Source organism: Ptychodera flava, chromosome 17, assembly GCF_041260155.1.
Source record: "Ptychodera flava strain L36383 chromosome 17, AS_Pfla_20210202, whole genome shotgun sequence".
Taxonomy (NCBI): Eukaryota; Metazoa; Hemichordata; class Enteropneusta; family Ptychoderidae; genus Ptychodera; species Ptychodera flava.
This window is the reverse complement of record NC_091944.1, coordinates 3,633,705-3,661,638: the sequence shown is the minus strand read 5'-3', so window position 1 is coordinate 3,661,638 and position 27,934 is coordinate 3,633,705. Positions and strand designations below refer to the sequence as shown.

At 36.6% G+C, this 27,934-nt stretch overlaps 2 protein-coding genes across 7 annotated transcripts in view; one reads left to right on the top strand and one right to left on the bottom strand.

The window, feature by feature from the left end:
- Window positions 1–13,361, top strand: part of LOC139115184 (transcription factor GATA-4-like) — a 74,218-nt gene extending 60,857 nt beyond the window's left edge. For 5 of the 6 annotated variants that reach the window (XM_070677113.1, XM_070677112.1, XM_070677110.1 and 2 more), the window contains exons 5-6: window positions 7,338–7,526; window positions 8,279–13,361. In XM_070677113.1, coding sequence (XP_070533214.1) covers window positions 7,338–7,526; window positions 8,279–8,521 — 432 coding nt within the window. In that variant the 3' untranslated portion in view covers window positions 8,522–13,361. The remainder of the gene's footprint in view (window positions 1–7,337; window positions 7,527–8,278) is intronic. The other variant, XM_070677116.1, reaches the window with a different exon arrangement.
- Window positions 13,362–15,721: 2,360 nt separating this feature from the next.
- Window positions 15,722–27,923, bottom strand: LOC139115183 (serine/threonine-protein kinase RIO3-like). The gene is made up of 11 exons (XM_070677109.1): window positions 27,372–27,923; window positions 25,323–25,477; window positions 24,519–24,617; window positions 24,289–24,401; window positions 23,708–23,854; window positions 23,299–23,426; window positions 22,833–23,015; window positions 22,034–22,193; window positions 19,546–19,716; window positions 18,592–18,699; window positions 15,722–17,788 (listed from the first exon to the last, which is right to left on the bottom strand). The coding sequence occupies exons 1-11, from the start codon at window positions 27,578–27,580 to the stop codon at window positions 17,639–17,641; spliced, it is 1,623 nt and encodes a 540-aa protein (XP_070533210.1). The 5' UTR covers window positions 27,581–27,923; the 3' UTR covers window positions 15,722–17,638.
- Between the last annotated feature and the right edge of the window lie 11 nt (window positions 27,924–27,934).

Here is a 27,934-nt window from a genome sequence, read left to right as displayed (position 1 = left end):
AGCCAGGGTTGTTTGTTTGTACTGTGTCTTTAAAAGCCATTGGAAAGCCAGCAAGACCCTGGCCCTTATCATAAAACCCATACATCACCAGCTATAAAGCTGCCACATTAAGACTTTTATGGCACCCAATTACCTCAGTGGCCAGTGCTTGTATAGCTAAGGCATGCCCAACAAACACAACATGACAGACCAACCGACAGACAGACATAACTGACCGTGGATAGCACAACATGGACTAAGTGGATGAAAAACAAAGTTCTGTTGCTAAGAAATTTCAAACTTTGGTGTCTTACAGCAGCCTTGCTGTGGTACATCTATCAAGGCAAAAATGAAAAGCTGACCATAGCAGTGGACGTCCTTTGACGATTCTGCTCCACCGTGATTTAAAAAAACCGCTGTACTGAATTGACCCTGTGACATACAGCTAGCACACCTGCATCAAATCTTCTTTATAAATGAGAAAAAATTCGATATATGAGTAGACAAAGAGATCAAGAAATGGGATTTATGGTTTTGGTAGATTGATGTCCAGTTTAGATGTAAAGCAGAAATATGCAGCACAGTATAAAGCTGAAATATACAGCCCAGTAAAGCTGAAATATACAGCACAGTGGAATATTTGTGTTTCCCAGTGCACACCAGTGAGGGTGTTAATACAGTGTTTAAATACTGCCACTGCTACTTAACAATTTAGATGTGATATGGATAAAAACCTTATTGAAACTGCCCTACTCCAAATGCAGTGCAGACCCAGTACATCATCCACCTGATATTGGCCACTGCAACTTTATAAAGGTTTTGATACATCCCCGGTTCTTTGTATTGTCTTCAATGACGTCTGTTTGGCTGCGTCCATGCATGCATTCTTGGTTTGTGATAATCAGTAACGGGGAAACCTACCAATGGGTGGAGTTGTACAAAGCGGTAACTGAGCTTGTCAAATATTCGCATAAAAAATTACATTCCAAAAGCTTAGAAAATAGCATTATAATGTTTGATCAGTTAGTCAATCAGTTGATGAGTGTGTTGATTTTTGACCTAAGATCAATCACTACTTCCTGAAATAGATCCTACCAAATTGACTTCAAACAATAAGATCGTACCATCTTTTCAGTTAGAAGGGGGTCGCATCGTAATTAAATAATCATGAATCTTACAATTGGGTATAAAATGGTTATTTTTGACAGTAACTTGAATGGGTACACTGTAGGATCTTCCAGTTATCACATGTAATACAGCTACTGGTTAAATTTGACAAAGATACGCCACCCAGAAATACGAACCGCAAGGAAGTGAAAACAGACTTGAAAACCAAAAAACCACTGTACTTGGGCTAGTTAACTGCACAAGCCACAGAGAAACTGATATTTCCTTTCCCAGGTCAGGATATTATGACTCAAGTGGATAAAATCCTTTCCTTTGATTATTTTTATTGACCTATTTGTGTATATGTAGCCTTCAGTAATTGACCGAATGAATTTTAATAAGTTCAGAGAACTGCATATTTTGCAACACTTCTATTTCTTTCGTTGAATAGTATTTAATATAAGTAATCTCTTTTATCTTATTTTTCCATGGATCAAGTACGCAATTGACCGAAGAGGTGAATTTCATTGACGTAAATGTTTTAGTTGTTCATTTGTGACTGGGTTCTCATATCATACATCTGCAAGACCCTGGCTCTCAAAGTTGGTGAAAATGCCCTTGTTATGGCTTTGAAAGCGGCCTTGTCACTCTTTTAAAGGGGTCTGTTTAACCCTTTCACCTATACGGGTTGGCCCAAACCCTTTGTTATCAATGATGAATGTGGATCTGTACACAGGGAATTGGGGTCGAACAGGTTAATTCTGAAAATCATCAAAAAAGACTCCCAAATACAGTTTCCCATCATGAACAGTTTAGTCAAGGAAGGAATTTGTAGAACACAGTTTTGGTATCTGGAAACAATGCTCAGTTCTCACAAACAGAATCTTGATTGATGCAAGCCATCAACTTCAAGCATTGTTCATGTCAAACTAGGAAATGGTCAAATTTTCCCACAACCCAGTCACCTGCACCACACCCACTGTATTCCAATGTGCCCGGCTCTTTCCCCATTCACAGGGCATTCTTTTTCCATCAGATTTGTGGAATTCCTTGTATGCTAAGTAGGGGTACCCCCAGGGAGATGTCTTTCTCATGGCTGGGGAGAAACTCTTTGCCTTTGAGCTTTACTCTGCTGTAATTTTCCATGTGCTCTTCGTTGCGTTGGTTCTGGAAGAAATATGGGCAATCATGTGATCTTTTCCCCGTCGGACCACATATAGCTGTCAGATGTGTTTAGGAAGAGGAAATAAGTGGCCATGTCAAACAGTGATTCAGTCGGTGTCAGATTTGTCCAGTCATAGCCAACCAACAGAAGACAGTTAATTAAATTGAAAGCTTACACTCATAGCCATTCATCAGAGAGTATCTATCATACACGCTGCCTGCTGAGTTGGCCTGCTTTAACCTGAGGATAGTGTGCTTCCCCTCGTTCCCCTTGTCTCTCAGGGGGAATGAAACCCTACCAGCTTGGGACAACCAACATGTTGACGTTGCCAGGACAACACCTTGGTGCTGTTTACAGCTGTATCAGTAGAACTACAGAAAGGCAACATTAACAGTGTGAAAAATGAGTTGTGATCATCAAAGATAATTAACTAAGATAATTAACAGTATTTAATGGTTCAAGTTTACCCACAGGTTGGTTGAGAAGTGGATTTCTAGCCAACATTTCTTAGTTTATTTGTCATGAAGACAGTTTTTGATTTGTCAATAGAAATGAAAACGATAAAAAAGTTCAAAAGAATGATTGTATTGTGTTCAGTAACATGCTGAAATTCAAAGACTTGTTTTCATTGCTAAGAAACATACGTACACACTGGCGTTCATAGCTGATGATGACTTCCAAAGCCATCTTTCCTGACATGCCAACATTCCACAGGAAAACAGCTTTTTCCTTCCGTGCACACACAAGGAAAAAGTCCAAGTAAGGCCGCCTCTTAAAGAAGTTGCTGCTGATGAGTTCCAAATTGTAGTTCCCTACGCACACACACAGACACACACACATTAGTGGAGTGAAAGCTGAATAATATCACTCTATGGTATGCCGAGCTTGTCAACTCCGATGCAAATGACTATGTTATGTTGCAATCTACTGTTTGATTTCATGTTTGATTTCATGGATAAAAGACATGGCTGTGCCTCTCAGTCTAAGCTGGATGAGCAACACATGTTTTAAAATGTTTGTCATCGCAAAGATATTTGATAACCAGAATGAAATAGGAAAACTAACAGGAAGTTTCTCTTGGCAGTTTCAGGACAAAATAGTAACGCTTTCAGCCATGTTTTTGACCTTGTTTAGTTGATTTCAAGAAAAATGAGGATCATTAGGGTTTTTCTTAGGCTTAGTGAATCATTGAAATTAAGACTTAACCCTAAACTTCTTAAGTTTTACTGTATTGAGAATTTAATCATCAACAAGACTGATTATTAGATCTGGCAGCTGTGGACAGTTTGTTGGCCCGTGGGTCATATTTCAGTTCACTGATGAAGGAAAACTCCCAAAGATAGTCATGTTGACTGATTAAATGTGTCATTTATTAGGGTATGGCTGTTAAATCAAGCTCGTAATTACTTAATCAACCTAAGATGAAGTAGATTCTTTTTGTGAAGATCGTTCTTCCAAAACATTGACTTCAACGTTATGAGAAATGGTCATGAGAGCGTGACAACACTGGTGATGTAAACTGTGTATCTCTTTGTGCTGTGATGAGATGTCAGTGGTCATCAGACCATGGCTTCAGCATTTCACTCTTCTTGTTTTTCTCTTCTGTCCACACATGTTGAGATTAGATCTGTGAACTTTTCAAAAAGGCAGCCAAGCGTTGAATTGAAGGGGAAATTAAATGTCTAGTTGAAATTGATATCAAGCTCAGCGAGTTCAAAACCTATCATCGATCATGTCTAGGAAAGACGTCAAATTGAAAAATCACACAAAGTTCCTAAAATAACAAAAAATAAGTAAATAATCAGAAACTGGTACTTGCGCATGATCCAATGATGTTGTGAATGGTATTGTTCTAATAGCTCTTTCAGTGAAGGAGACTAAATGATGAGTTTTCAGTATCGTGAAAGATTTCTAGAGTTCAAATCTCCATGAAACTTCACACTGAGGTAGAAAAAGTCTGTGGTCGTGTGTATAAGTAATTTTCTTGCACATCCATGCCAACAGTTTTTGTATATTTGATGCCAATAGCCATATTTTGGATTCTGGATCTCTGAATGGATAATGAAAATGTACTTCCCCCTTAATGGCTTGACAGTTATCTACAGATTTTACGGTTACGGTCACATGTATACTGCCCTCACAGGTAGAAAGAGGAGAGTTTGAAATAATTCAGTTGAACTTTCCTTGGCATTTTTTATGAAAAATTCACTGTCAATGTGAAAATTTATTGCTTCAGTTGATTTGACTGAGCAATATTGTTGTATTTTATGAAATCAAAATTTCGATTTTACCAGAAAACTTAACTTGTCAAAACAAAACCTTCGTGATCTCTGAAAAGATTATGGTTTTTTTCTAACATATTTTTGATGTTTGCAACCTTTCATGAAATGTTTTACCCCATTTTTCTCTCCCCTCCTTACTGTCAAGGTCAAATGTAAGCCAGGCTCTTGTTTACTGTCAGTGCCTGTCTTCAATGAAAGGGTCATATTTTTGACAAGACTTGTTTGCAGAAAGTTGAAAAACAGTATATCTGTCAGTCATAAATTGACAGTCTGGCCCTGGTGAATGGGACTCCATTGTTGAAACTCTTGCCATGGAGGCATAAAAATGTCTTAGTAAAGTTTAACACACAATGGAGAAAAACCAGACTCAATCGCACCGTAAAATTGTTTTTAACTGGTCTGGACTATTTGTTTGAATTCAGATTTGGGGGCTAAGGGGCAGTTCGTCATTGCCAACATTGAACAATTTATGAGGCAATTAGACTTTTAGAAACACATTTTGTGAAGTATTGCAAACTTTGGTCAATAACTTCTGACTCAGTGAATGATCTTGAAGTGAACCATGGTCTTGTTTTATTGACACAATGTCAAGGTGTAATTTGTATCAGCAACGTTCTCCATGCCAGATTTACTCAGTTTCAAATTCTATCCATCTCAGCCGTATGGATGAATATTTCTGTCAGTACTCATGCTGTCATTATTACACCAAACATGTTGTTTGACTTTTGGAAAAATTTCTCTGTGTAATCTCCTGAGTAACCTAAAATAATTCTAGAAGAGAATTAACAAGTCCTTCCAGAAGTTAGCAAATCTTATTCTGTGTTACCTAGACAAGAGCAAACAATCAAACCTTGAGAACTTTGTTTTCATGAGATCATTACAAATGCCACAGATAACTTTTCTCCGACATGTTTTCAGCAAAACATGTCCACTACTTTGGCACTAGACTTCTTGGCAGTGTTTGGTTTCACTGTGGTAATACGCACCTCTAAGAAAAAAACAACATAAATGGAGAGACATACGTCTATATTGTTGCAAAAGGTTATGAAGCCCCGGAATAGAGATTGGCACAGATCGAAAAAATTTTTCAATAATATTTCAAAGGGAATTACATTTTGAACAATCACTTTCATGGGCGCTATACTCTATCTAGCATCATTGGTAAGTGTGTAGCATAACTACTTTTGCATTCATATGACAAGTTACGAGAATCTTGCTATCATCAGGTGTTTATTGTTTGAGACTATTTCTAGACATCTCTCTGAGTTGCCAATTTGATCTCAAATATCTGAGTAATTTATCTGTCTGGGCTAAATTTATCCCTGTCTTAACCCCCCTCTAATTACTTTCTGGTGAAGATTGGTTTATTCCATCCGGAATAAGAGTTGAGGAGGGTGAAGGACAGACCTTATCCTGGTTTCTTTCAGTGTTCTCCAGCGGGGGTCATTGAAAGTTGTGGGAAAGTTTCTGTGGTGAACTGAGGGTGATATGTTTGTGGGTGTTTCAGGAAAGGGAGGCACATGTTTCAATTCTGCGAGTGACACCTGTCCTGTGTCACATCAAAATGCTGTAGAGTTACCAGGTGTAGTTCCAAATTTCTGATATACTGTTTTGTCCATAGTCTTCAGTTTGAAAATATAGTCAGTTTCAAACTTCTCATCCGAGTGCATGTTTTAAGACTCATCTTGCAAGATGCTGAAATATAACACCAGTCATATTTCACAGTTCTTGTGTTTTAAAATGTCATTCAAACATGGCAATATAATGAAAATATGGTTTTGGTGAATATTGTGAAAAGTAACCAAAGACTGTGAGTCAACAGCACTCACTTCCACCCTGGGAATTATAAGTTTGTTTGACAAATATTAATATGCATTTAGCCGTTTGGAGCAGTAGTAGAATATTTAAATCCTAATAAGGTGTTGCGGCATGGACAAGGGGGGCAATTTATACTGATTGTCAAACATTTGATTGCACAACTGGCGTTTTATTTTGAATTATTGGTACGGTCAAATCAAAAGAAAGAAAGCAAACATGATGCTGAAAGAAATTGACAGTAGAGCGATGAAACTGGGCTAGCGTTTTTCACCACAAGGTAGAAAATTACTGTTTTATGTAATTCGGAGATACGACATGTTTATTCTAAGCTTGTAAATCAAGCTCGTTTGGTAGCACAGTTTCTGTTGGTTTCTTTTCCCCATTTTGAATTCTCTGAGAGATAGTTAAATAAAACACTTCATGATTCTAAACTTTTGTGTTCTGCTTTATGCCACTGAAGCATCTACAGTGTTTTTTCCCACATTGTACCAACACTGAATATTCTTTTCTCTGGTGTCGATTTTAAGTCTGTAGTCTATGGGTCCGATTTCAGCCCTATGTACCGAAAGATGTGTGTAGACCAAAGCGGAATGAACACAAAGTGAAATTAACATACCATAGTGGAATCTAACACTTTTTAAATTGTTGGGGTAGATAGTTTTCATGGTTTTGAACAATGGTAAAATCTCAAACCCATCATCCTTGATTTTTATCATGAAATCACAGTAACAAAAGTAATCCACAAGTAAGAAATGTACCTCGTAAAGACTTAACTTTTGCCTTTCAATTTTGTGTAGTATAAAGTTAAAAGTCTCTCCTGCGACTTAACATAATGTGTTGGTGTTTGTCAGTGTTACCAACTGTAAGATAACTCTTTGTAAATTATATGATCAACAATTTCTGTTTAAAATTATATGACCAACAATTTGTTTAACTTTGAGAACATTTGTCATTTGTTTGTTCGATCTTTCTCTCCTCCTCTGCAGGTGAATCGACCACTGGCTCTGAAGAAAGACAGCATACAAACTCGCAAGCGTAAACCCAAGAATTCTGGTCAGCAGAATGAGATGAAGAATTCTCCCAACACAGGCATGCATGATGACAAGTCCAGTATACCTCCTATTAGTTCTGCTCCATCTAGTAGTATTCCCGTATCAACTCAAAGTATCAAAAAAGTGAGTACACCCTCCTCCTTGATTGTCTCTTTGTCAGTGTACTTCAAACAGAAAGCTGGTGGATTTGTAGAAAACAGAATCATTACAAGATGTGGTTTATTCTGTAACAAGGGCATTTAGCTGAGCTTAGAGCTACAAAGAGTAAACATAAAGTTCATTTGAGTCATCTAATTTCTGTAGCAGTGCAACCTGCTAATTTGGAAAACATGTTCTACTTAATACATTTGTATTTAGGGCAACCAGGCCACAGCTGAGATGAAACTGATGGTTCAAAATGATGAAAATTAAATTTGGATGTTTTACTGCGCAATGCTGGTGTTCTGACAATTTTAGTCACGTGGAATTTTTAGATTGTTAACTAAATGATGTGAACATTAGTGTTATCACATACTTAAAAACAAAAAATGTGTGATGATGCCATTAATTAATAATTCAGTTCATTTACATTGTGGACAGAGTTTGACCTTTGTGAGAGAGCTGTGGTGATTTTCACTGTGTCAAAGGTTACTGAAATTTCCCCACAGGAGTGACTTCACTTGTATTACATGTCAATCATTAGCTGTATGGTCAAAGAGAAAAGTGCAAAGGGCCGTATATCGATCCAGTCTTGACCTTGAGATGGGGCGCTGTGTTGAATGAAAAATACCTGGGAGTAAAATCCCATTACTTGTTGTGATGTTTTTGAGTAACTGCGAGACAGTTGAGTGCGTAAGGGCAAATGTTACAATGTGGATGTTTTTTTGTGTTGACAGGAGCCACTGTACGTACCATCTACCATGACTACGCCAGGCCTAACGACCTTGAACGGGGCACATGCCATTCAACACACAGGAATGATTGTCTCACCGACCCACGCGTTGAACCTGACCACACCTGAACCCAGCCCCAATCTACAGACAGCAACTACCAACATCTTCCAGACAGGTGTCAGCCCATCACCGCCTTCTGCCGTCGCCGTGACGCTGGACAACGCAGCCTCCGTCACTTCCAACTAATTTCAAAACAAACTTCCCATGCTTGCTATGATGAACCAGTGTAACACGCTACCAGTGTACACTGCAGTTTGCAACCAAATAGGTCAAAAACATGGCACAGTGGAACAGAATATTTCATAGGCAACAGGATATCTTGTACAAAGTGAAAAGTTATCCTTTGAAGCATTTTGTTCGAATGAGCAAAATTAATTTGCTGTCTATCTAGCTCAGAAAGGTGCTTATATCATGAAGCGATCAACTTTTCTGTTTTGTGTTTTGTCATGTTTCTGACACGATATTGTCTCCAGAATTGTTTTTCCTTTACAAAATGTTATCATGTGTGCTATTATGGTATTGGTTAAGAAGGTGTCTTCAGTTGTATTTGATCTGAGCAAGCAAGCTCCATGACTGAGCAAAGCCGTTTTCAGTAGAATCAGTCAGGGCTCATTTCTTTTTTGTGAAACTGGAATTAATTATGGCGGTGTTGAAGTCAGTGAAAAAAGGAAATAAAAACGGCACTAGTTTCAAACCATTTAATTTTTCACATGGACAATGTAAAATTAGAATACTGAATTGACTTCAAACCCAGCAATCTTAGAGACACATTCTGAATTCACCATTCTAATTTTGATGTATGTCAGCCCTTGTGGCTTATACTGTCAGCTGATGACAGTGACTGGGTGGTGGTTTTGTTAAACGTTTTATCGACAGGAAAGATCTGGGTAGTGTGTAAAATTATGGTCATTGACTCAAAACTTGTGCTGGAACAGGGATTAGTTACTGAAACTACCAACACAGTGCCACCACTTCAACTACTGGTCAAATATACCTTGAATACCTGAGACTGGAGTGTGTTTAACTGCTGATCCTGCTTAAAGATTAACAAAAAATGATAGAGCATTAGTTAATTTAGGTATGATGGTTTTATTTCTACAGTAATCAGAATGGTTTTCACTCCACTTGTATATAGTTATCCCCCTGAGTTATGCCTATGTCTGATTTGCCCAATGTTGGTGTGAAATTTCCAGAGACAATTTAAGATCGCCAGTTGACGACAGAGAAATGCAGGACTTGACAGTTATCTAGACACAACTGTGCTATCTGAGTTTAGAGATTAAACCGTAGCACTACAGGTATTTCAGTAACACCTTTCCCTCCCTGACTTCCACTGCATTTATGGCTGTCACATCACCAAGTTATCGCTCGGTAATTTGTAAACAAACAGCAAATTTGACAATCATTACTGGTGGTGTAAATTTTAAAACAGATATAACTTTACAGGAGATTACCATTACACTGCCATATTTGATAAAACATGAGTGTTAATAAGATGATTACATCTAAGGTCATTGAGACAGCACAAAGATAATTGAAGAGGAAGAGCTGTATTATTGAATTAAAACTGTTAACTGGAAGTCACTCAGAGCGATTTTATGGTGATTAGAGTTAATGTTGAAGTGTTTCAGAGTACCTCCAACACAGGAATGCTCCAATCATTTGGGATTTACGTGGGAATGTTCACACACACTGTATGCTTACCATATGTTTTTCTTACTTTGAAAGGACTTTGAAGTAAGGCAGATTTGCATGCATTGCAATCTTTGATTTTTGGCAAAGCCAGTAACAGAGGCATGAAAGGCTGATCCAGTGAAGTTCAATTGTTACTAATTGGTTGGTTATCTGTTAGTCATTTGGAGATAGTGACACTATGATTAAAATGAACCTCATTCACCAACCCAGCAGCAATGGAAAAGTGTTACATTAACACTCAATATGCTGTCTGTATGCCGGTGAAGGGTCACCATCGATTTGTTTCCACGTGACCCCCGCCGAAAATTGGCACCCGCTTATCAGTCGTAACAACCAGATACTTCCTGTTGATAAAAACGTAACGTGAACCCCGATGAACCCTTCATTATTTGACACTATCATTATTCAAAAATAAAAAATAACTTATGCAAGCAAATATTATTGTCTTTGTAAAAAGTGAAACAATATGAGTACAAAGAGAGGTTAGATTTTTCGGCAAGTATTTTTGCTTCTGCTTATTTTTTCAGTGAATTTACCTTTCATCACTGAAAGGAAAAAAAAAACAGTAGTGTTGATTGCAGAGACGACAGTGTCTTCTGGACCAAATTGAGTAGGGATTTGTATCGTTAGAAAACATATATCTGTACAACAAAGCAAGTTCCTCTGTAATGGAATGATAATCGTTTAATATATAAAACTGTGAAACTTTCCATGTTGGAAAGATAGTTCTTAGATGTACAATCACTACCTCTGACATGGTGATCTTCTGTATTATTAAAAAAAAGGAAAAAAATATAATTTGTAACTTGTGCAATGTAGACCCTAATTTTCTTGTAATTTTCTCATCATCCACCTGGTTTTCCCTTGAACAGCCTGATGCAGAAAAAGTGGACCCTCCAACACTCAGTAGTTCTGACTTCAGGAAAGCCTTTTTCCTTCGAGTCAACTGCTCTTGTGCACCAGGGGCCTTATCTTACCAACTGAAAAAGGGCTGCATTTGCTACATTAACTGGTCTTTGCTGATCTTGAACAGGCTGTGCATTACCCTTCGAGTGCCACAGTAAATTTTTGTGACCTTTATAAAATACACACCTGTCAATTTTTGTCAGATTTTTGACAAAATTTTGAAAAAATCTGTAGTCAATGTGATTTGTCCATTTGATCCAAAATTATCACAGAAATTACAGAAAATTTTATAAAAATTGGAAAAATGTTGCCCTAAAATTTTGGTGGGAACAATTGCAGCACTCGAAGGATTAAAGGGGATAAGTCAACTCTGTTCTGTTGATGTACATTCCACCAAATGTGTTTTTTACTTGGTTTTCAAACATGTATATCACCTTCAGTTATTTTTGTCAAAATGACCTCTGTTGACCTGATATGAGTTTTATATTTAGCATTAATGTTGTGTTTAATGTAACTTGATCAAGTTTACACTCTGTACTTGTCAATAGCATTATGATTGATGTTATGACGATGAAATTGCAACCGATCTATTTGTAAGATAGGTGTCTCTAGGGAAAACACCAATATGTTTCCCCAAAAGCTCCTGGTCTATCTTACTGAGAAAATATCAGAGCTCTATGTTATGCAAACGTCAGGCACCTGTAAACCTCCACTCTTATCTCACCATGTTCAGTCAACGCAAAATGCCAACTGGCGAATAATATGTCTGAATGGTAACAGCTCAGACACGGCGGGGTCAGATAATGAAGATTATCAGTTGTAAAAAATTCTCATCTTACGAACTGCTGGGATGGATTTTTGTCAGAGATTTGTGGCGTGGTGTCGTTAAGGTCTACCAACGCGGAGAATCGGAGAGGAGGAGCCCCTTGTATGCCAATTTCATCACATTAAAACCATGTTTGCTGAATGTCGGTTGAGTCTTGCCTGCTCTCTCATAACTAACGCACAGTTATGCCAGCTGTATTCACACAGTAATGTTCAAAACTTTCAAAACGCTTTGCACTTTCACAACGTCAAATGTTCAGAACTGATCTTTCAAGAATGTTTCTGTTTGCTGTTTATCACTTCACTTCTAATGTAAGTTAAATAAAAACAAGAAACAGGGTCTGCTATAAAAGATTGCTAACAAGGGTGAAAATGTCGCCCCATTTTTCGTATTCTTTTCATTATTTGCTGACTCCAGGGATACTTGTATTTCTGTAGGCACAACCTAAATGTTAATTCCAAGTTTTCCTTTCCAATTAGTACTGATTATTTTGTGAAGACGAAATGTTTCTCTGATATATATTTTGGTTTGTGTCTCTGTAAAAGTACAGTTTTCCTTTGTGTGGTAGACCAACATTCCTGGACCAAATCTTTCACTGCACAGCAAGTTTTGGATAATCTGCGGACACATGTACATAATGTCTAGTTAGAGTTCTGTTTTCAATCTGTTGAGTAGTAATTGTAGTTGAGAGCTGAATTTTCTGACTTAGTTGACAATGATAAATTGAAACCTTCCCTGAACATGCGGGGACACAGCACTCTGTATCTTGGAGTGCATTCTTGGCAATCGCTGTATTCTCTCATCTTTTCTCACTGCTTCACTCTATCTATTTTAATGAATTTTTTTCCTGACAATTTCCCACAGAAAGATGAGAAATGAGTTTGAAATTTGTAAACTGTAAGTTTGATTCTCACATTTCATAGGATGAAATGCTGTATTTTGAAGTAGCAGACGATTTCCTGTCATGTTTTAAGCTATTCCACCGGTTATTTTTACAACAGTTGCAAATGTATTTTTAGAAGTTATAAACTTTTAAGGTGTTTTTGACTTAGAAAAAAAGAACCAAAAAAAGAACGAATAAACTTGCCAATGGAGACTGTTTTGTGAACATCATATAAAAAGAAGGAAAAAAATACATAATTTTAAGTCATGAAATTTTAACATGGGGAATGAATTGACAAAATACTCCCCATAGACTGGAGAATGGACCAAAGAAGTTATTGTTTTCTAAACTTTTAAAGATGATATCATTAGTTGTAGTATAGTGGTAGTATATGGATTTTGTGTCTGATGTATGATGGCAATACTGGGAAAACTTATCAACTTCTATTATTAATTTATTGTGCCAAAATGTTTATGATGTTTGTAGTCACTGATATTTAATAAGCTAGTCATATCAAAGATGGTAGTTTTATCAAAAGATTGTAGTTTTTAACTGCAGAGTTGGTTTTTTACGTGAAAAAACAACTTTGCCTCCGTGATCCTTGTCATTTTGCTTGATCTTAACAAAATATATATTGTTCTGATAAAACAACCCCACCAGCAGTGTTATGTTGATGTTATACATTTATTGAGGAAATAAAATTTGTTGAAAATGTACACATTTAGTGCAGTCTCCTGGTATAACTTGAATAATTGAAGATTAGCTTACAACTTCAATTGTTGCAAACACTGGGCAAGGAGTGTATAAATGTTGTTGCTGATTGGAGGTATTAAAAAAGGTTCAGTAAAACTGACCAATCAGAATGTTCCTTCCTCTTTAATATCTCATTGATGCTTGGTCTGCTAGAAAATGGATACAATTGGCATTTTACAACTTTTAAATTAGCAGATTGACACACAAGATAAACTTGATGTATGAAAGAGTAGGATGAATTTGACAATGGCTTACATTGAAGAGTAATGGAGTGACCATCAGAACACCTAATAGCACCAAGACCAATGTATGAATTCATACCATAATGGTCGGGTCTAACGCTGCAATGCCATTCGTTGTTGGAAAACATACGTTGTGTGACTTCCACCTATTCAATAGAGAAACCTATTGTCTTAGTCAGCACAGATTAATGGCCCTGTCCGTGCCTGACACGCATGTCAGTGCATGCGTCATCACAGCCAGGGTGAGTGCTTGTCACATGCTGAAAGTATTGAGGTAGTGTTTTTCACGACGTCACGTCAACATGACAAATCTTACCATTTTCTATCTGGCATAATGAATAATTTGATTATGTCCGAGGTGGGTTGAGACCCTAAGTGCCGAAAAGTGTGTATCTACATCAGCCGAACTGTTGACTAACTTTCAACAACTATATCGACTTCTGACTGAAATCACAGCTATAAGCTAATCTTGCAGCATCCAACTTGATCCAAGAAATTTCACAACACAGCTATGCAACCCTCATATGTGCGGGTTATTCAACTATTATCTTTTAAATTTGATCTGTACAATCAAACTCTGTAAACCATGATTTCTGCTTCATTTGATCGAGACTGATTTGCATCATTTTGAATTCCAGTGAGCCAGTTGCTTTTTATTGTCAGTATACTTGAATAAGCAGTAAATTTTCTGATTTCAGTAATCAGAAAAAAGAAATGTACATTTCTGTCAGAAAACTGATGGAGACAAAGGTCACACATACTCTCTTCATGCCATGGTCACTCTGACTGAAGGTTAAGAAATGACCTTGAACTTGACAGAAGGGCTGGTCCGATTTGGCTTGACTCATTTATCAGTAAAAATCAAATCAGTTCAAAGACCCTGTTGAACATTGGATTTTATGTAGATGACTTTTGTCAAGACCAGTGACACAGAATGGCTTTACAACTTTTGTCCTGAAGCTGTGTGATCCAAAAGTCACATTTGAATGCTCAGGGTGACAGCACCTATACCTAATTTACAGTCCAGGCTAAAGCTGCCGGAATTTGGCAAAAGACCTGAATATTTTCTCATTCAATCAAAGCTTGGCTTTAGATTCTGGAGTTGATTCCCATTGCTTATCATATTATGAGTATTTAATGGGTTGCAAGGCTCTGATTTATGGAGAGAAGCTGACCTATCTCACAGAGTCAAAAGTTTAATTGATAAGCACAGCCAGGCGGTGTGTTTCCTATAAAAAACGGAAAAAAGTGATATTTGCCCCTAACACGGCCTATTAACCTTAGATGCTGATAAACAACTGAAAAATACAGTCATTATTTATATGTTGGTCTGCTGATTAGGTGTCCTGACATTTCAGTGACACTTTTTCTTGTTTGTAGGCAGTTGTTTTCAGATGCAGGGGGCTTGAACCTGGAATCAAAAGTTCAGTCTTCACCAAACAAGTTCCACTGTAACACAGCTGAGATTGTGTTCAAAATGGGAAGTATTCCCAAGATACAGTGATAAATTCTTGAGTTTCTCGAAAGCAGAAAACAAATTATATACCTAATACAGCACAGCATATGCTTTAATGCGAACCATTCTGTTCTGAATATTTAACACACCTCCCCGTAGTACATGAACACATCGGGTGACCAAATATTCATCTCAGCGATCTCACTGGCATACCGCCCTCATCTACACACACATAAAAACAACAGAATACTGCCTATGGACACTGAGGGCATGCACTGCTCTGCAGAAACAAGTTTCACAAACTGCAACCTTGCTGAATTGATGTGTTTTGGCAAGCTGTCTCAGTACAAAAACATCACATTGTGATGACATATTTGGTGATCATGGGGCACAAATCACTGGAAACCCTTACCAATTGAAATTTTAAATAACTTCCATGACTAAGGGCTTCTCAGAGATGAAAACTTTAGCCTTCTTTGAATTCAAATATTAAAGTGAAAGAACAGCGGTCTTTTGATTGTATCAAATCAAATTCTTTTCTCTTCTTTTTGCTTAAAATAGCACTCATGTATTTTAATGTCTTCTTCAGTCAAGTTGTAAGATAAAAAGACAACAGACACTAAAGTACTGGTCAATTGCTTGATAACAGAAAATATTTAATGCTGCAGTTTGCACTTTTAACTCAAGTTTTCTACAATTGACATGTCATTCATGCATTTTTAAAGAGCACAGAATGAACATCATCACTGTAACATTGACAAGTACAATATCTTCTTTCTGTCTTGAAAATTGTAGAGTTCAGGTCTTTTTGAGTGATATTCACAATGTATCAACTCAACATTAAATAATGATATGATTATTTATTTATTCAAAAATCCATGTGTAACATTTCAAATGTGATGTCTTGTCTTCCTCTTTTAAATTTGAATTGTAAAAACTCCTAATTTTGTTTTTGTCACAACACTACGTAATTTTCTGAGAAGTCAATTGGTGTGTGGGCTTTTATGGACTTGCCTAAACTTACTTTTTCCTTGGTGTCAAGATGATTTTCAGTTTTATTATGTGTGTATACTTCAAGATGTCTGATACGGAAGATAAAGACACTATTTCAGAAAAGTTTGGTGTCTGTAATTTTGATGGTAGATATGAGATTAGTACTGGAAGCTTCTTGAAATGAAAGAGGCCATGCTTTCATAAAATCCTGTTATTCTTGTTAATGTTTTCTTTGATCTTATATTGTTTTTTTAGAATTTCTAGGCAAATGACTAAGGCAAAGAAAATGACCACAGAGGGCGCTCTTCAACAACACGTTCACAGTAGAGACTGGCTGGTCGTATATGGCATACAGTCTCTATTTGCCTTGGTTGCTGCCATTCCGGTCACATGACAGCAAGCCTGCTACGATGAGACAAACAGGTCCAATCTGTAGGTGCCAACTAACTAGCCACTATTCATTTGTGTGAAAAACTGAAATAATGCTGAGACACAGTGTCAGCAAAATTGTTGATACATCAGAAAATCTGTGGGCTGCATCACATTGGAGGAAAGAACGGACAACCATTTCTGTCCATGTGCACCGACATTTTCACTAATGGCAACTTATTTTTCTCTTGATAAAAAGTTTGACTAAAATTACTTTGAAGTGTGCAAACACATTAAAAATTAAGATTTTATTTGACTTCCTAAATTGCAATATACTGAATGAGTTCATATGATCTCTCTAACCAGAATATTTTTTGTGATAGATACTCCATCCAAACTATCATCCCTCATATATTCTTTTCACGAACCTTACAAAGTACCTCTCCATTCTTTTCTGTCTGTTTAAAATCTGTGTTTAATATGGGATGAATTCAAAAGTTTCCATTGAGGTCTGATGATAATAGGTATGAAATAATGCCTCGTTTAACGTTGACAAGCAGATTTCAGAGAAATTTGAAATAAAGTTTACAGGTAGTACCGTTAATGAGTCAACAGCAGAGCCAAGGATCTGTCACAGCCTGTAAAAGGCTTATTATACACTCTGTTGGATTGTGTAATTGATTGCAATGATGAGTGACGATTTTTGGATTTATTGTCATGTGGTTATGCGTGAAAGATATAATCTTGGTCATTGCAAGTCTGGTCACTGTCAGCATGGAGATACGAAGGAATGAAATATTTCATAAAAAACATATTGCTGAGAGAAAAAACATATTGCTGAGAGAAACTTAATAAAAATGACGCAGAATGCCTGAAATTTGAAGTGGTCTTGGAACCAATGTATAAGCATGCCTGTTACCACGGTAACTGGGATACTTTCTAACCCTGGCACATAGTTTTAAATCAATATCTTGTTCTACATCAACATACAGCCCCTTCCTTTGGCAATGGAGAAGTTGTAATGCCATGTTATGAAATTCAATACAACACAATTAATCTGCATCATCCGTAGTATCTTTTCATCAGAAGTTTCCTGTCTTTACATTGATATGCTATGTCACAAAAACATTGCAAAAATCTACCACTAGTCACCTTGCTAATTCTACCATCACCATAAAATTCACTTTTTGACGTCCAGGTCTTCCTCAGCTTCATCTGACTCACTGTCTGACTCATCCTGTGTGGACTTCTCAAAGAAATAGTCAAAGGCGTAATTTTTTGTAGCCATGACCTGTGACTTGAACTCTTCATTCATTTCATAGTCTTGAACCTGGTGAAATAAAGGTCAATGCACTTATGTTTATGATTTGAATAATTTGAACGATTATAAGAAATCAGGATTATGATAATGCCTGATTGGACTAATATGCCATTGATGAGAGCTGGCTAATGATTTGCTTTTGAGAATAATTTGAGGGTAAATTGCAAAACCAAATGACAGTTGGCTGTTTGTGAGTTGTATATACCGTATTACCCAGAGCCCGCTTTCTCAATAATATGAGATTATAATTGAGACATCTCCAGTTTAACTTTTACTTTGTTAGAGTAACACTTGATAAACCTGAATTAAAAAGCTTCAACAAAGATAGACCATCCATGAGTCATAAGATTTGGTGTCAACCATACAGTGTTTCTTAAGTACTCTACATAGCAGAGTTCAGTTTCAGAAATGGCAAAATTACAATTGGCCTAATGTACTTGTTTTGAAGATGGATTTCTGACATTCTTTTAGGCCAGGTCAGGCTTCAAACAAAGTCTCTTTTTGATTAGGGAAGTGTAAATTCATGTCTGACAGCCAAAGTGATGACTATTACAAAGCAATGCTATCATCAATATTCATAATCCTCAACAAAGTTCAAGACTTTCAATAGTCTACTTGTCAGTTTTTATCACAGAACGGCAACATTAATCACAGCATCAGACAAGAATAAGATTAATGTAGAGATGTTGACAGAATTTGAACATGGGTTATACTACACACGTATGCAGCATGGTGATAAAATGGGTGATTTTCTCAGCAAAGTCAAAAATGTAAAGATATGTTAGTGCCTAATACGATGAGAGGACACATACCTGTTGAAGGAATGCCTTGCCTTCACGTGATGGTAGGTTCAGCTGTGATACATAGTTGAACAACTCATGAGGTTTCATTACATTAGAAACACCGCATCTTGAGAAGAACTGAAAGAAATGTCACAGATACAAAGATGAAGAGTCTTTGGAACACTTAAATCTTGTGAACACTTGTGACCTATCCCCTTTAAATTTCAAATGTCAACATATTTTAGTCATCTGTTTCTCCAGTCCAAAATCTTGCAGTCTAACCCCCATTTTTTATTCTTGATTTTGAAAGAAAAAGTTTCTTCAGGGAAATTATGATTGTAAGAGTTTAAAAATTTCTGCTTAAAGCGATGAAGGTGTTTTTTTTATCTTTCGGCAAGGCTACAACGTCAACCTACTTGTGGTCTTTGAAGTTTCCCTTGCATGTGTATATCTGATAAATGCTGACGCCCTTTTTCATTCTCCTTGATACTGATTCTTGTGGTTGACAACCAGGTAAAGGTTATACATTATTCCCTGAATAAATGGGTTTATGTGCCCGAGAGCAGGTGACAATTTGCCCGATGCCAGGAGGGCAAATTGTCTCCTGCTGCGAGGGCACATAAACCCATGTACTCGGGCAATGATATTTTTATTATAAGCCTCTCCACAGTTATATGACATTTAATTACATGCAGGGCATTGTCAAGCAATTTTACCATTATCGACCAGCATCAAACAGATTGTAACGAAAGTCAAAATAGCAGTGCGCGTATGGATATTTTACATCTAGCATTAAGTGTCTACTTTCACGTTGAAGACGTCAAAGCGATTCACCGGACCGGCTATGGAAACTGGTCAGTAAATCGTTCACATGGCCCGTTAACTCCCCAGTTATTCCTTTTGAAATCAATGCACTGATTTGCACTCACATCGAGGCATGTAATAAAATGTACTTTATAATTGTAATACTACAGTGAAACACACCTGTGATACATTAGTACAGTCTCGTAGCAGGAATTCTAATCCATGCGGATGGTTTGGTTCTATGGACTGTGACACATCAATAAACCATAGTAGGTCATTATGCCACAGCATGTTGTATTCACTGAGATCAGCATGGATTAGCTTGGCATCCTGGTACATAATCTTCATCATCTGTTGAGGTCAAAGGTCAAAGGTGTCATTAGAGGGCATGAAATGAGGTGATAGCAGCTCAACCTGCAAGTCTGTGCATAGCTCTGATGTATGCAACAGGTCATCTGTGAGTGTGACACTGTTCCCAAATTGTGAGACTCACAAAACATACAAGCGGACATTGTATATTGCACAAAATAAACTTTGTTCGGTTCACCAAGCTTGCTATTAAGATTATACACCAAATATTTCTATAGTACTAGACGTACTTTATCTTATCTTGCCCATGAACACCTCTGCCTAATTTTACTTTACAGCTTACTTAGAGTGAGCCAGTGCCTAAACATGCAGCACTTTTGTCAGTGAAAAGTTTCAATATTCTGATATTCTTGCTAAAGAGAGTAAGCAATTAGTAACCTCTTCAGGAATCTGTTTGTTCATTCCCTGCTGACCATATGTCACTTATATGTAGTGTACATATATATCACATCTGTAAATAAACTGTTGTAGAATTCTAAATTGCCAAAATATTATTTGATAAGGGTCTTAAAGTCAGTTTGCAACTACTAGTTAAAATACAACTGAAATTACAAATTTTATGCATGTATTTGTCAGAATTTCTTTTTATTTCAATTTAGTTGAATATTTGCGAGTTTTTGAAAACACTCCCATGTAATTAATTAAAAATACCGTCAAGGACAGTGTGCTCACATTCGGTTTGAATTGGTCCATTCGAGAAATATTTAAACCAGGAAAAACAAGAATGACAAAAGCAAATAAGGTCTCCAACTTTGGTACTGGAGGTCATCTTTAGGAACATGCATATCAACTTCTATAGCATGGACAAGCAGATCCTAAATACATAAGCAAATGTCAACAACAAAAAATATACAGAGAAGGTTTGATACAAAGAAAAGGTGGGAGTGGGTAAAAAAATGTACAAGGGATCTGGCAAAAAAGTAATGCTAACTCATCAATCTTCTAGACCCTACCCCCTCCTGAATATCAAATGTTCCATCCCTTGGTATTACATAACACCATCAAATGTTCCATCCCTTGGTATTACATAACACCAGATGACAGGAAATATATTTACAACCTTGGGCAGTTTTTAATTAATGCCATGAGTGTTATCATTCTAATGTAAACAGCACTTAAGTTAGTTACAGATAGTGAAATGCCTTCCACTGTGGGTGGTGATTACAACATCTGGAATTATCTTGGATCCAAATTTTTCATCAGTTCTTGTATGTCTTACATAGAAAAGTTGCAAAAATTGGTCCGCAATGAAAAAATTCACCTCAGCTTTGTTTTCTGGATCAAATTTTCCTACAAATTGATACCAAATATGACAAAATTATGTTCACAGCCTTCGAAACTGTCTCACAACATATCCTGGGTTGGTGTAGGTCATTTAAGGTCACGAACAGAGAAAATTACCTAAAATATACAAATTTGGGGGTTTCCCAACACTTTGAGCAGAAAATTTATCTAATAACATCCCTCCGGACTTTATACCAAATTACAAAGCTATCAAACAAGTAATTTTGAGAACAAGTTTTCTTGACCAAAAATGACAATATTGTCTTAAAAATACAATTTGTATATTTCAGGACAATTTCCACATATCTAACTATTGTCATCTCTGTACGTCTGTGTACAAAATATAAAAGCTGTCTGTCCAGGGGTTTTAAAAAGAGAAAATACTGATTAAGATTTTTTGACCAAAAATGACAAAACTGCTCCAAAATAGTAATTTTCCCAATTTTAGTCATAATTTCAACAAATTAGAAGAGTAACACCTTCGCAAAGATCCAACCCAAATTTGAGAGCGATTGGGCTGGCGGTTTCAGAGAAGAAGAATTTTTACTGAAAATGAGAAAAATCACTAAAAATTCAGCAAAAATACAAAATCAAGGATATCTTCACAATATTCATAAAACTGTATAAGGTTCACCTAAGGTACTTGCACACAAATTTTCAAATCAATCAAAAGAGCGGTTCTCGAAATATTAATTCTTGACCATTTTCACATTATGTAAGCTCATTTGCATAATTTTGGCAACGCAGACTTCATTTGAACAAAATCCAGTCTATAGCCCAGGATGCATCCACACACCAAATACCAAGCTGAAACGTGCAGCGGTTTGCGTGTTTTTGATGTTGACGGACATACTGTACATACATACATACATACATACATACACACATACATACAGACGCCATCGACTTCAGCCTATACGATAAACTCACATTGGTATAACCAAATGTGAGCTAACAAACAACAGTAAACTTTGGAATTTCCTATTTTCTCAAGGGGTGAACACCTGTGACTTACCTTGAGGCACTGATAATATGCATCTTTGGTCTGTTCCATGCTTAGCTTGGCATGTTTGATTTTAGGCGCTGGTTTCTGATCCTGACCGATAAACGACATCACCAATACATGCTTTCGCAGCAAGACCACTTCCGGTACTCGAATACCCACTTTTTGCATTCTGAAAAAGGAAAGAAATTATGTCTGTTTAGCATGGCACCTATAAGTATGGAATAAAACATTTTTAGATGCACGTAGGAATATGTTGTCTAGGTATAGACAAACAAGGCATGGCTCACAAAGACATTATATAAACATATTCACTGGATACACATTCATACACAATTGAGGACATGTAGATGTAAACAATATCAGGATAGCATAAAATTACTAAGGCTAATATATTACACAAATTTTTATACAAAAACAAGTGCATACACTATTACATGTCTGAGACACAGAACAGGGTATTTGAACTTTTTGCAATATTATGACAATGCGGCTCCTTTGTGCAAGCCATTCAACTGATAAGTTGCTTAAATTACTTTCTATGAATCATTCAGACTAAAATCTCCAAACAAAGTGTTGTTCCTTTTTCGGTTTTCCATAAGGGGCGTTTACTTTGCTACAGTTGTTGTTCAGCTTCTACTTTCTTACCGTCAGTGTTGCAATAAACCTCACCAATAGCAAAGACCGGGTACATGATTGCTGTTGTTTCTGTGTAGAGTCAGACTTAGCAACCTTTGATCATAAAATCCCATATCACCATAATACACACATACATGGACCGGTACATCTGGAATACCTTAATAGTTCATACCTCATTAAATTATGCATTTCCTTCTCTGCCCACATTTTGATAATCTTCCTTGGATTCAGTTTCTTCATCCTGTCTTTGAATCTATAATCATCCTTGATGTACTTGTCCCTTGTCTTGAATTCATTCAACGTTGTCTTGAACACTTTGATTGCACACTCATACGGCACCAACTTGCCCTCCGCTCTGAAGATAAAAATACAATGAGATCTTGAATGTCTGCATCCAAGTGTCTGTCTGTTATTCTCTATTTTAAAATACCTTTCATGTGGTTTCTTGAAAACCTTTTTCATCTTGAGTTTTCTTTCTCTTTGCAAGCGACTATTACCAACCATAAGTCAGTATTCACACTAGAAAGAGACTGGTACATTCAGAATATTTGTCATAACACTTATTAGCAACCAAGTACATTATTCTGCTGTTAAACTTCAACTGTTTGGCTAGACAAATTTTTGCCAGCATTACTTACAGTCCTCCATTGGCATGGAAAACTACAGCCTCTTTTCCACTACTGATACAGCCACTGATTGCTTCCAGTGTTCCATTGTTAACAATCTTGTAAAGTATAAGACGAGTGTTGGAGTCTAGAGCTTGTTCCTGTGGATGACAAATACAAAAGACCAATGTCACCTCAAAATCCAACTTGTCTGTAATGGCGCCCTCTATGGTCACATTGTGAAAAAGAAGATTAGCACTCACACTTGACAGTCAGTCCACCATGAGGCAGAAATGTTGCATTCTTATTGTCATGCAGGAGACCTACATCAAAGCTTTCAAACAAGTAAATAACATTGCATCTTAAGTGAAAGAGACACAAATATTTGATGTGTTTGTATGACTTACTATTGTTGAATATTTGATGTATTTGTTTGACTTACACTGGTTGAATGTTCTTTCTTTTCATGAACTCTATGGCTTTTCTTCTCATCAGAGTAGCTGTGTTGTTTGAGTACGTTGTAAACTGAATTGGATAGCTGCAGATCTTCTAACTGACTGTAATCTCCAGTATCAAAGTCAACTGGAAACTGAACAAAAAACGTTTTACAGTCACTGTACACAGAACAATTATTCTCGGTGATTAAAATGTTCACACAGCATTATAGATTATTTCAAATTACTTGTTTTTGATACTGCAAGAAAAATTTACACTTATGCATGTATACAGTGGTAGTATTGTCTCATCTACAATAGCACATAGCTGTCTTTGCAGGTAGAAAACAGAAATTTCAACCAATATTTTTGTGTCATTCACTCTTGAAATATCAAGGAAGTGTTAACTAAAAAATTGTTGATACACTGAGACATAAAAATGACTCAAGGCATTTCCTATACTGTTGTCATTCTTTTTGATGTGGAGGCATAGTATTTGATAATATTGCACCAAATTGTGATATAGCAGCACAGGAATGAGAGTTGTGACACAATGCAAAATATGTGTCCAAATTAATTCAACATTTACCTGGTCAACAACTTTCTGTGCATTTCTTCTGCCACATGTAGCTTTGTCATGTTTGGTTGTGATGTCCTTGCCTTTACCTATGTAACCTTTCTTAGAAGTACTCTTTTGAGAACCTTAGAAATAAAGAGAAACATCAGATTTATTCTCAAGCATCCATGAGTATCTTAATTGCAATAATCTTCTCTTTCAAAATGAGGAAAAGAAAGACGGACAGTTTCTGACATACTTACCTTTTTTAATAGATTCTACATCCTCATCCCAGCTCTCATCACCACTGTCTTCATCCAGTACTGGATGTACAGATCGATAATTGGCAAATGAAATGGACACTGCAAACATAATGGATAAAATCAGCTTTACGATATGAAACATGCTTTCCTTCCAATGTCAGTAATATTGACAATATTGTAAAGTCCTAAATGTGAATGCAAGGCAAAGATGGTGAGTGATAAAACCCACACAATGCACTAACCCTTTGAGTGCTGTAATTTTTCACATCAAAATTTTAGTGCAACATTTTACCAATTTTTGTGAATTTTTCTGTAATTGTTTTGACAAACTGGACCAAACAAACATCATATTTCACTGGCTAGTTTTTTATCAAAATTTTGGCAAAATCTGAAAAAAATTGACTGGGGTATATTTTATGAAGGCGACAAAAATTGGCTTTGGCGCTTAAGTGTTAAAGATTTTCTAAACCTTACTGAAAAGAAAAATGTTTCAGTTTTGTCTACAGTATGAAATTTTGATCACTTGCACCATCTTATCGACAAGTCTACAAGCATTGAACTCTTTGCTTTGAAATCTGATAGACTGTCAATATTTTAGTGTCCTTGTATTTTAAACTGGCTATCCTATGAATGACAAGATTGATTAAATGGTCAAAGCACTTGCACACTGACTTTTTCTAAGTTTAAAACCAAATGTACATGGTGTTTTCACTGTCCATAGTTCCTACAGCAAGTGATATTTTCCAAACACCACTGACTTGGTGTTTGGTGTCGTCACATGCCATGTATCAGGTCCTGACTTACCTTTGCTGTCTTTGTTTACATGTTGTTCTTCTTTCTTCAACATCTGATCGTGTTCCTTGTCGTACTCAAGCTGTAACATCTGTGCAAGCAACAGATCATTTGTTGTGTCTGGATTGTCATGTTGTAGCAAGGTTACATCAAAATCTACTTCATCACTGTTGAAAAGGAAAAAAAGTTAGACTTTCAAAATTCAACTAGTACTGACCAGCAAATTGTTTGATGATAAAGATTAGAGTAAACTGAAAGTCTTTCAGTGTTGCAACTGTTCCTGTCTGATTATTGCAGAATTTCATGTTAATATTGAAATCTCTATTATATCTGGCAAAAATTGATCAGAACAAATCCCCTTTGGAACTCAAGCTGTTCTTGAAAGACTTCAACATAAAGTTGCCTGGTACCAAGTTTATGCACTCCAAAAGGATTCACTTGTTTTGCAATTGTTTTGCAATCATCAAATTATCATGAGTCACAGACAACACTTTCCTTAGCAAATTTTACTCTACAAATGCTGACCTAGCTGATCTGCAGTTGTGTTCATAAGGTGCCCCCAACTTGTTGATGCATTTGTGAAAATAGTCCAGCAGTATGTTGACACCAGGTGAACAGATTTCATAACCTTTAAATCATAGTCCCGCCATCACTGTAACTAGACCTTCCTAAAAAACACTGCCAGACGCCTAAACCAATCACCTCTGCTCAAGATATTTATATAATGATTTGATTTTTCTAAATATCCACAACTGGCTGTTTTCCAGTAAACATGCAATTTTATATCATGTTGTTGCATCTTTCTTTTGTCATTTTGCTTTCTTCTTAAAGTGACCAATATTTCTGGTATTATTCAAGGAGGAGTTGCAATAGTCTTGAATTCCTGATTACTATCGTTAATTTTGTTATTTTTTATGAGGCCATGAAAACGATTGCTATTTTATGAAAGATGACAATAAAGCACCTGAAATAGAAATTCCCTCTTTGCTATAACGATAACTATTCAGCAAGAAATTACACTACACATAGGAAAATCAAATAAGGATTATGTTTCACAACAGTGGGGTATATCTTGCTGTGTGTTATAGTGAGATGAGAAATAGTGTGAATAGTTATTCCTAACTTCATATTTCCTTGTTTGTTTATTTATTTTTTGGTTTTTTACAACAAGGCAATTAGACAGGAATCAATGTGCCCTCTAGCCTATTTGGCGTGCCATGACTCATGAATATTCTCAGTGGCTCAAGAAAATTTTCAGTTGAGTAGGATGAGTGACTCAAGAAAATTTCACAAATTTTTCAATTGACTCAAAGGTTTCCTGAAATCTCTTTTGTTAGAGGGCATACTGACAGGAATATCCCTTTTCCTGCCAGACAGTATCACTTCCCTATCAGCAAAGTCAGTAAAAAGCAGTATTGAGCCAAAACATGACGTATTTTCACCCACTTGGCTTGGTATGTTATAGCATCTTTAGTCCAAAAAATCAAGTTTACAATATTTATGTTTTCAACAGCCTTCAAATGTTCAATATTATGTTAAAATACACATATTATCATATGGAATATGTTGTGTTTCATTAATTTTTACCATCTTGACCTGATGGTGAAATATGGACTTGGTAGGAAAAGGGTTAAAGAAACAAAAGCACAAACTACAGTCAATCTGCCTTGTCCTTGCTTTTAAAATGTACCTCTACGTCTCTCCCTTGGTTGTGTTGTGATGGGGAGTTGAGGGTAACTAACAATAGTAATAGATTGTGGCAAGCTTTTGAGTATTCTGTTGTCTTTCAATAACATTTAAAATCTACGAAAATGGTGAAAAAAGTTGTTGGCCTAGAATAGTTTGACAGCATGAGAAAGAATACATTAATGGTATGGTTAAATGAACTGTGCGGCTTGTTGTATCATGATAAACAACACAACCAATATAGGGCATCATACTATAAGATCCTGTAAACTCACTCACTGTACATTACATATGTGTACGACATATGTACATTTACAAAACAACTACCACGGAAGATTTCGGTTTTATTCCATCTGGGACGATCAGCAAACATACCTTGTTGTTGCCGTGGAAACGATCTTTGTATCTTCCTCCGCCTGGAGCTCTTTGGCAAGCTCCTCGCTCATGACATCAGCGAGTGAACTGGGTTCACAGTTCACTCGGACAGACCCCTTCCACGGACTCTCAGGACCCCTGTTCCACGGATTTGTACTTGGTACCACGGCTGATTTAGAACTAACGACAACTTCGCCTTGAGATTCCATTTTACGTTCAATAAATAAATTACTATATAAATCTTTATCCGAAGAAATATTGACTGAAGAACTGTACAAAAATATGTAAATATAGAAAAATATACAAAATTTGATGTCTATCGGAGATCTGTACCCTGTAAATTCTGGCAGCGTCGAAAGACTTGGAATGGGTGAGTCGTTGAAGACACGGACTTGCCTTCAAATAGCACCGTTTTCGACAAAGAGTTGACGAACGATGGTTAAAAATAGACGCGAATTTCGGGTTGTTGTGAAACCCCTCCTGGTAGATAATCGCGCCGGTTGCGCAAGATCAGGAGTGTGAGATAGTTTAGTTGAGAAAAGAAATCACAACAACCTATGGCT

Coding starts and splice junctions, on each gene's coding strand:
- LOC139115183 (XM_070677109.1), bottom strand. CDS start 27,580: ATGGAATCTCAAGGCGAAGTTGTCGTTAGTTCTAAATCAGCCGTGGTA. Junction 24,402..24,518: donor TGTAGAATCTATTAAAAAAG/GTAAGTATGTCA, acceptor TTTATTTCTAAG/GTTCTCAAAAGAGTACTTCT. Junction 19,717..22,033: donor CATATTATCAGTGCCTCAAG/GTAAGTCACAGG, acceptor TGACCTCAACAG/ATGATGAAGATTATGTACCA.